The 10,594-nt window shown below is 41.6% G+C and overlaps 1 protein-coding gene across 1 annotated transcript in view; it reads left to right on the top strand.

The window, feature by feature from the left end:
• elp4 (elongator acetyltransferase complex subunit 4) overlaps positions 1-10,594 on the top strand; it is a 48,911-nt gene that overhangs the window by 6,623 nt on the left and 31,694 nt on the right. Inside the window, exons 5-7 of the mRNA XM_025055396.1 lie at positions 1,107-1,243; positions 4,014-4,098; positions 6,666-6,860. Coding sequence (XP_024911164.1) covers positions 1,107-1,243; positions 4,014-4,098; positions 6,666-6,860 — 417 coding nt within the window. The remainder of the gene's footprint in view (positions 1-1,106; positions 1,244-4,013; positions 4,099-6,665; positions 6,861-10,594) is intronic.

The raw sequence follows: 10,594 nt of genomic DNA, 5'->3' as shown, positions 1-10,594 counted from the left end.
CCTTCTTCTCCTCTACAGTCTCCCCCTTCAGTCTATAATCCATATCGCTATGTGGATTAACAGCACACAGTGTGTCCCTGGGGATCCTCTCCTTCTTTCTCTCTCCCTGGAAGTTTCTTTATGTATGTGTCCTTTTCTCGCCTCTCCCGCCCCTTTCTCCGATAAAATCGTCTTTACAAAGCACTAGTAAGCCCCGACCACAGGGATTTGCATCCCAAATTTTACCCCAAGAGTCGTGACTGACTTTCCTCTAACACACACCTCTCCCGACGTAGCACGCTGTGTTGCTCTCTCGATGAAGACATCAGATCAAAGGTGAGGCCGTCAGGGCGGGGATGGAACGCTAAGCGGGTTGCCCCGCTCACAAAGAGAAGATGAGCCCCTGACCCCCCTGGCCCTGCTGACCTCCTCGTCCCGCCAGGAGAGGGACACACCGGGGGCCCTAATCCAGATTAGGAGTAGATTAAGGGCCCCTCTAACAATGGAATCCCTGGTTTTACTTGAGAGAGAAGAGCTAAAACTCTCTCTCTCAGCCACAGGAAAACATCCGCCTTCCCTTGCGTCAAGGACGCGTTTGCTTTCACAGGCAGAAGTGGACATTTATGTGAAGAAATGATGAAGTGTGTGGCCGTACTGGTTGTTTAACTTCTCCGCTTCAGGAATGTCGAGGACTGACCCATAAACAATGCAATTGCATAAGCATAGAGTTTTGGAGCACACTCATTTACTCATGTTAGAAACACAAACAAGATTATTCTTTTTTCAGCAACTGCTAGATTTCTGCTCGAAATTAGTTGAACACACGTCATTGTTTGTAAAAGACTTTAAGCATTCACTGCATTTAAATACAATTTAGAATCATTTTAAATTGATTCTAGGAGTTTCCTTTCCTGCCAGATTTTGCAGTTGTGGCTGTGTTCAGAAATAACCACTGATCTTCGAAATGAAGTACTTGTCAGTAAACAACTGCTGCTGCTGTTGCTGTTGCAGGATTTTCCTGAAGTTCACTGCCTTGCAAAAGTTTTCACATAAAGACAGTAAAACATAACATTTGTGTACATGTACATTTTCCTAACTATATTTCTGATCGACCTGAACTTTGCCAGACTGCACTGGTTTCCTCATCCCGGTTCGGCCACTATTATGACGTCTCTAAGACGATGGAGCCAGAAATTCGCCAGGCAGCAAAGTCCCACTGCTTCTACCTTCCTGATCATCCCCAGAAGACTTCAAATACACACAGGTAAAACATGATAGCTCCCAGAAACTTTCATTTTTTATCTATATAAGTATATATTTAATATATGTTTATATTTATATATATATACAGTATATTTATATGTGTGTGTATATATGTCTATATGTATGTATGTCATAATATGCATATATTTTCTAAAAGTGTGACTTATAGTTTACTAACCCCAAATTAACTAGGCTTTATTCAGTACGAAATCAGAAAGAAGCCTTTCTTCCAACGACGGCCATGTTAGACAACACGCCTCCGTATTAGCTCATTGTCGATTGGGTAAATACGTTTACCTAATCAACAAATTATGCCTTAAGGCTGAGTTATTACATCCATTACGCCTGGACAACAGGAGCTTAGAAAAAAAAATCTATAACCAGATATTGTACTGTCAACAAACTATGAAACATTCATTTTAACACCGCACTGCCCTTTATCATCTCATTGAAACCAGCTGCTCTGCGTCCCATTGGTAATAGCTCTCTCACTTATTCACCCTACCGGGTTATACGCACATCTTAGGCCGGTGTATGCATATGCAAATAGGAGTCTTGTTTGCCCAACGTCTTGTTTGATTCCTCCTGCCTTGAGTGTACTTAGGGTTCAGAGGTCAGGACGCTCTTTACTCAGAGAGAGTACGACTGAGGCCACGAGTGCACACCAAGGCACACTCAGCCACGCTGAGCAAATACAGCAATCTGCACAGAGGATGTGGAGGAGGCTTTATAGAAGCCCTCGTCTTTATTTAGCAAACAAAGGATATTTAAAGGACTACCAGTGTAAACACATTAAATGCCTTGGATATTTAGTCGACAACGTGCAAAATGTACATTTTGACCAATTTGCACAATAATGAGGTAAAGTGCTGGTTAATGTGATCAGGGTTCATAAGTTCAAAACAGCGTCTGTCTAATAGGAAGTGAATAAAAAAATGAAAAAAAAAGAAATTATAATCTCCATTGATTCTAGCAGTGTTTTTCATTAAGTAAAGGTGACATCGCTGCACAGAGTGTTGTCCGGATGGGTTATGGCTCTCACAGGCCTTTTGACAGCAGGAAACTACACCTGTACCACACCAATGTGTCTTCCAGCCCCGCCCTTAAGAACTGACACACACGCACACACATATGCACAGATGCACATATGTATCATGCGAACTCCAAAGCCGGCTACTCCCCCTTGCACGTGTCCACAGCCCCATGTTGATACCCTAGCTGTTAAATTGCTCCGTTTCACTTGAAGACATAATTGGCACAAATTGCTCTCTAGGTGATACAGATCCTGTTGTTTAAAACCAAGCATGCCCTCCTCTCCTCCTTTCTGCTCTTCACTGAAAGGAGGAACGCTGAGATAAAGAAGCTTCCCCAATGTATGATCCTAATTAGCCGACGCACTAGCCCCTGCAGCTAAGCACCTAGACCTTTTTCGTACCTGAATGAGAGCCGCTCAGTGGGGGAAGCTAAAACACAATGTCGTCCCACACAATGGCTGCCAACCACAGGCAACCTCCTGCTCCACTGTGTGTCAAACCATCCCAGCCCCCTACCTCAGAGCAGTGCCATGGGCAGAGGGGCCAAGGGTAGGGTAGGTTTCCCCTTCTTTCACCAAACCAGCTCTATCATTAGCCACAGCAGGGTCAGTAGGCACCATTGTTGGGATGAATAACTGAAATGGAGTACATGGATGTACTTGGTGCAAGTGTAACATGAGGGTGTATTACTGTTCTTTATGCAGGCCAATTGGTGTGTGACCAATCTATGTGTATCAGCTTGTGTAGCCTGCCGGTCAAATTGACAACTGACACTGCAGCCCACTGTGACTCCACTACAGAGTGGTCATTACAATAGATGTGTGTTCTTAATAGAGCGTCCTGTGTAAAATGACTGGTTTAACATTTCATGTCAAAATGCAATAGAAGAGAATAGAATTTTATCTTTGACTTTTTCTTTCATACTTACATACAGGTAGTCAAACCTTTTAAGGTGCTGTTTGTGGATATTTTAAATTAATGAAATAGACCCAAGTCAGTACATCCTAATCTGACAGATTTTTTTCTCTGTTTCTGAATAGGGAGAACCAACACAACCAGTGTCTGTTTTTTTTAACTGGGGGTGCAGCACGAACTTTGTGGGGCCTTATAATTGACTGAGAGTCTGTTACTCTTGTTTGAAACCCATCAAAGCTACAGCGTTAACATGAAATGAATTTAAGCAGATATTTTACTGTGAATGTACACACTGGGCTCAGCAGTGATCTGCCTCCGTTCAGTTACCTTGTGCTGCTCTGATAAATCCAAGTGCACTTTGTTATCACTGCAAATCTTACCCCTGATTAAACACCAAAATGCTGTTCTCTGTTCATTTTGGCTATCGGCCCATTAAGCCCCCAATACCACCCCACCCCCCTTCCGTCACCCTTAGCATCTGTTCTGTGTATTTTTTTGTGCCTATGCGTGTCTCATCTGTCTGTCTGTCTGTCTGTCTATCTATCTGGGCACAGTCAGACCCTCAGGGAGCTGACAGAGAACCAGTCATGTTGTAATTTAATCAAGCAAATAAATTAATTGGATCTCTTGATATAGATCACCTGTCTGCTTCAGTGGCTTCAGAAAAGCACAGTCAGGAAACTGTGCAGTTGAACAGAATTAAGCTGTGCCAGTAATTGGACAGTTTTATTTATAACTTTTCTTTTGACAGTTTTCTCACTGAAAGTAACCCTGTCCTTTTGTCTCCTCGTCTCCTCTCCTTCTGTCCCACACTTTCTCCAGTCAATTTCTTGGGCCCTACTCTGCGTTGTTGAAATCACTCCAAGAGGTCATTCGACAGGAGGGCTTTGAAGTAGCAGCCTCCATGGTAAGAATCAAATACTTGTTTCAAATTGATTTCACTTAAAATATACAACATACAACAATATACATGCTGTATCATTGAAAACATTTAGTGATCAGACATGCTACGTATACTTCACCACCTAAAAACAGAATGCTCCCCTCGTGCAGGCACATAGGTTTTGATTGTGAGAGCGTGCATTTTTTACATTCACAAAATGTTATTAATGCTGAACTTGTTGACTTGCAGCTACTTGCAGGCCAAAACTGTCTAATCATTACACAACAAATGAACAGTAACCGTGTCAAGTTATTACACATTTCCCTTCCAATCTGTTAGTGAAACACATTTCAGGAGCTCTTCTTAAAAAAGAAAATATGAACCTCGTTGTCATCGCCTTTGTCAAATACCAAACAGAACTTCTGTCGCGTCTGTTTCCTGGGCTTTCATACTGTATGTGTGTGGTGTGCAAATAAAACCACACCAATGGTCCCATCTGGTCCTCTTGTCAGTCCTGTCTGTGTTGATAACTGGGCCTAGTTTTACATTTCACATCAAAAGAATTGAATGCATACAGTAAATATTGGCACACGTACTGCGTATGAGTGTGTGCTTTTTCTTCACCCGTAGTCAGTGACCCTTCTGCTTGTCACCTGGAGCCACCTCTCCCCCCGTTGTCACTCACACCCAGGATTTACCTCCTGTACCCCCTGCCTTCCCTCCCCAAGTGCTGTCACTCACAAACCAGATTAACTGCTGACATCATTAAAGCAGTGTGGCCGCCTGACATGCTGTTGGCACAGTCCCGGAATGCAGAGCAGCACAGAGCGACATGGGCGCTGGCACGAGAAAACCCAGGGTGGATGAGTGTGTGTGTGTGACTGTGTGTGTGTGTGTGCGTGAGCACTTATTTCCCACGGATTTTAACAAGATGCAGATTTGATATATAAACTGTGATGTAAATACCAGATTAGAACAAGGATTAGTCTTCCTTAGCCGGAGTGGGACAGCAGTGGGGCAGCGGGCCTGCTCGTCTCCTCAGGGACTGGCTGCTACTTATTGGGTTGTGGTTCCAGGCTGGCTGTATATGGCTGGCCCCTGGCCCTTTGGCTGGACTCCAATGGCAGTGTTCCCTCACTTTTCTATAGGCTAAACTATAGGAGTTAAGTTTGGCCTCTCCTTGTGCTGTTGCCTCAGCAACAATAGTGTTGCCACCCTCACTCCTACCCCCACCCAACAGGCTAAATATACAGAAACGGATTTCTAATTCTGTGCCCAAAAAAAAAACTCATGTATCCAGAGCCACTGAACAAAGAAAGGCCAAAACTAACAATGACAGGGGGCAGGAACACATGAGGTGTTGGAAACAATAGTCAAATCAAGATGTAGTAGAAACACAGCACTGGTGTTGAAGTCCAGTTGTCGGTTCTCATTCACCATAGGTTGACTGTGAACCACCTGCAAAACTTTATTTATTTGTCCTAAATGCTTGTTATTCTGGACTAGATCTGACCGAAGTTTGAGTCATGCCATTGGAAGAGGAAATAAAAGGGAGGGGAGGAGATTTTTGGGAGGGCCAAGATAATGGAGGGGGTGGGATAAAAGGGATGAGTGGCTGAAAAAAAAAAAAAAAAACGGGCAGATTTTTAGCCAAGCATTGTTAATCACTCTTGGCTCTCTCCTCACCAATCAAGGACCATTCGTAAGAGAACCCCCAAATAAAAAGCAATTGTGCTAAAGGTTAGAAACCTCTCACCGTCAAGACAGGCTCACTTGCGGTGATATATACGCCACAGCAGCTTGGCCACCTTTTCTTGCTCTTTTTTTAAGAGTGGGCTATCATCGATGCCACCTTTTCTTTTTTTAAGAGTGGGCTATCATCGATCTCTTGTGGTGGTGCGTTGAGGGGATAGTTTCACGGGACGGCGCTCCGCCCTTACCCAGGCCCCCTTGGCTGCAGAGCATTGCTGCAGTGCCAAGAATGTGCAGGGGTTTCTGGGTGGCAGCCATATTGGAAGCCCGTCTGACAGGTCCATTGTGCTTGTGTCAGATGGCCTCTGTGATTGGGCAGTTGTGTCCAGTCACGTTTGGGCACCATGTTTTTCGATGGTCTGAGTCGGTGAGCAGACTGTCCAGTCCCTTTGCTCCCTAAAGTTTCACAGAACTTCCAAGAGAAGGGAACCTTTGTGAACACACATTTCAAACACATTTGTCCTTTAGCCAGATCGGTGATCTTAAAGGTGCAGTGTGCAGGAATTTGTGTCAGTGTTGGCGTCCTGGTACGGCAAAACCGTTTACGATAAAAGTAATACCCTCACTTGGTTTAAAGATTTTCTAGTGGAACTTCAGATTTAGCTGTGAATTGATCACCGCCCTGCCATCATCCCTCACTAATGCTTCTTGTTTAGCCATTCACGTCAGCTGTCATTATTCAAGTTTTATGACCCCAAACTGAAGGGTTAATTTTTTAATGGTAACCATTTCCACCCAAGAAATAAAGCAGCCACAATTGAAAAAAGGGAAACCTAAAAAATACAGCCAAACTCTTTTGACTGTAAGTCTGACTCTTTTCTTGTCTTTTTTCCTCTCAGTCTAATTCACAGAATCCGAACGTCCTGCGCATTGGGCTCCATTCTCTCGGCTCGGCTCTCTGGGGTGATGACCTTTGCTGCAGTGACAGCCCTGAACACCGCCACTCGCTCGTGACCTTTCTCTATGGCCTGCGGGCATTGCTGAGGTCATCACTGGCAGTAGCTGTGATTACTCTACCTTCACACCTGATCCAGGTAAAGCTCTGAAAACAGTTTAGTCTACATGTATGTTTGTGACCAAGGCTCTATTGCCAAGTTGCATTTTGAGCAGTTATTTTACTCATAGTAGTAATTTTACATTCTTGGCATTTTGACTAGAGTATAGATAGAATCTTCATAAATTGAACTTATATTTCATAAATATTACTATATAACTTATACAGAATTCCGGTAATTATTTGATATAAATATCTGCTAAAATATGTGTGTTTGTGTGTGTATAGGTTTAGTTTGAAATTTATCTCAATTGTAAAAGGGGACTTTTTTTCATAAATAAACCAATTGTATTTTTACTATGAATTAATTTTAAATAAAAAAATACATTTTTTAATTATCATTCTAACATTTTATATAATGTTTTTTTCTCATATACAAATTATCTATATAATTTATAGATAAATTATCTATATAATTTACCTTCATTTTATCAAATGATGTAATACATTTTTTTAATCCTATGATTTTGACATTGATTCAATATTCCAGAATTTTAGTATTAAATTTTTCAAATCTACTACAAAAACACGTCATTTTATTTATTTATTTATTTATTCATTATTTGCTGACCTTCTTGTTGGACTTATTTATTTTATTTATTTTAATACAGAAAATATCAGAAGGCTTTAGCTCCTCTCTATTATTTTAGAGATAATATATTTTTTTCCCTAGAAAGGGTTAAATAAAGTACCAAACCTGAGGTGACTAGAATTAACAATAATAGACTCGGAGCAGTTTCTCATTTTTTTTTGTTAAAGGGTTGGTCCATGGACATTTGCTTTGTCTCTTTGGTTAATGGGTCACGTAGTCTTAGGTCTTTTGTATCAGGACCCACTCTTGACCCCATGGTTGAGGGTCAGCTAGTGTGACTCAGGCCTGTGAGGGGCTCTCGTCCCCCAACGGACTCGGTCAAGTGCAAACTTCATTCAGAAGCTTCTGTGTCTATGTTTGTTTATTTGGAACCTAATTGCTCGTAGATATACACAATGAGTGTGTGTGCACATCCATACGAGTTGTGTGTGTTTGGTGGGGGGATTTGAGTCCACGTGCACCGGTCTGTGTCCAGTCTGGCCTCTCAGTGTGAAGGTGGAGTCATCTGCTGAGGCATATGGCAAAGCACAGCCCTCCCCCAAACATTCAGGCCATGGAGATGCTCACCAGAAAAGCCATCTGAGACTTTGTTTCTCCAGAATGTTTGTATATCGTATGTTCTTCAAGTGTTCTCCTTCTTTGGAACCTTTTTCTTTTACAGTAGAAACTGGAATCAGATCATACAAGGTTGAAGTGTTTGCTGATCTTTGAGGACAACTGTGTCACAGTGACATGTATTGGCTACAGTGCTATAAGCTCAGCACACAGCAGTGTTGGCCTCCTCAGGAAAGGTAAAGTAGCTAACTAGCAGATGTCAGCTGTGGTGGGAGCGGTCCCCCTGTCCCTGCCTGGTCCAGGCTCCAAACCCTTAATCTGTCTCCTCCTCCTCTTCCACCCTGGGGAGAGAAGTGAATGAGTGCAGGAAGAGGGGGAGTTTGGACCGAATCAGGTGTTTGAAATCCCTGCCAACTTGTAGGTAATGAGATGATTTTGAAACAGTTCTTAAAAAAAAAAATCACCTCCATGTTGAGTAACTCTTTTTGTTGTCCTAAAATTCCACAATGTTATTAGGTGAAGTAGCTATGTTGGTTACATCACTGTTCAAATAACCTAAATCATCTAGAACTCATTGTTCAGATTAAGGATCATTATTACAAATGACTTGAATCATCCAGACCTCATTGTTCAGATTAAGGATCATTATTCATTTTATTTATTTTGTAACTGTCCTAAATGTAAGATTTGATTAATATTATTGTTATTCCAACAATCAAAAAACAAGGACTAAGATGTTCAGGAATTCTCCAGATAATGTTAGAGGCAAAACTTCATTAAGAATAATGTAGCATGTTGGAACACGGGGGAGAATTTCCCAATAGTTTCATAATAATTTGAAATAAATGTTGCAACTTGAGTGAGGACAGTCGTGCTGTTCATTTCCTCTGTGTTCTTTCTGTTGCAATTTAAGTCACGAAGACAGCCGTGTAGCAAACAATGGCACTTTAATCACCTAATGTTTATATATAAAATTGGAGACAAACATCCACGCTCAGGCAGATTTTGCTAATATGTGAAATAGACATGGTTGTGACCTCTGACCTTGGCTCATCTTTTAGCTGAAGGTCAAAATCGCCACTCTTCTGGATTAAATCATACATTTAGTAAGCAAACATATGCAGCACTAATTCTACTCAGAACTGAGAATGAAGTTAACGTAGATTCATAATCAAGTTTTGAATGGCAGGCAGCCCCTTGAATTAAACCAAATGATGTCGCTGATTTTCCAACATCAGGATTGGACCATCAGACTCTGAGCCATCTTCTTCTGGCATGTTTTGCCTCCTGCCATAATATTAGCTTTCAGATAATTAGCTGTGTTAAAAGTGTGGCCTTTGGAAGACCGTCTAGACTGGTAGCAGTGGGCTACCTGGCCGACAGCGCTCTGGACTCTCGATCCATTATTGAGCAGCTTGGGAAGCTGAGCAACTCACTGAAAGCCTCCTCTCTGCCGCCCAGTGCCACAGACCATCTGAAACATTAATTAGGCTGGGCCCAGCCCACTCCTCCTCTATCATGGAGTGTCCTGCTACCAGCACGTTAACACACACAAGTACAAAACACACAGTGTTCCCTAAAACGCATCAAGGAGCACTTTACCTGCTGTTAATGTCGTGTCTGTCCGGTGCCACGTGGATTCAGGGTTTATGCTGGTCAGCTCTTCTTACCTCTTTATATTTGATCAATTATTAAGAGTCCTCATTACCTTAAAGCTATGAATATATATGTGTGTATATATTATATATATTTATATAAATACATATAAATGTGTGTGTTTATATATACATATATATATAACTTCTGTATGTATGAAGAGTGTTTTCTCCAGGCTGTAGCTCAAGTCAGTGTTGACAGTCTGAGGAGTTCACACTAACAATGAGGTTCTGATCATGTGATTAAAGTTGATTTGCATTTTATTTTCATGGTATATATGTGTATATATACACTATATATACTATATATTATATATACTAGATATATTTATACTATATATACACAGTATATTATATTATTATATATTTATTTTTATATCATGTCCCACATTATTCCACTCAATTTGAAACCTGATCATCCTAGAGCTCACAGTACTGGCTAAAATCTGAGCCCACTGATCCACAATAGACACAGATTTCAGATTTAAAACCACGGTAATTATTCATAGCCATTTTTAGGTAAGGTATGATTTAGAGTAGTGTCCTTGTAGTGAAGTTAGAGTTGGTTAGCGGAGGATGTCTGGGGCCTTTCATGCACTTGTACTGTACACTATTAATCAGGTTTTAATAATTGATTTTGTCAAACCTTCCTAATTGCGGCACAGGGGTGACCTCAGATACCCCTGGAGTGACATTGTTGGTAGAGATTGGCTGTTGGGATGATGTGTATTTAAAAGTAGGACAGAAATAAAAAAAAGGAAGAAAAAGCGCAGAAAAGACATGAAGGCATGAAAACTGCATTAGGACGGTGGCAGTCGACACAGAGAAAAGGATGTAAATGATTCAGGAGGCAAAAGGATGAATAATGCAGGAGTCCCTCCATCCCAGTGTCCCTTTCTCTCCTCTCGCCCT

Source organism: Cynoglossus semilaevis, chromosome 5 (assembly GCF_000523025.1).
Source record: "Cynoglossus semilaevis isolate Cse_v1.0 chromosome 5, Cse_v1.0, whole genome shotgun sequence".
In the NCBI taxonomy this organism is placed as follows: domain Eukaryota; kingdom Metazoa; phylum Chordata; class Actinopteri; order Pleuronectiformes; family Cynoglossidae; genus Cynoglossus; species Cynoglossus semilaevis.
This window is presented reverse-complemented; position numbering and strand designations above follow the sequence as displayed.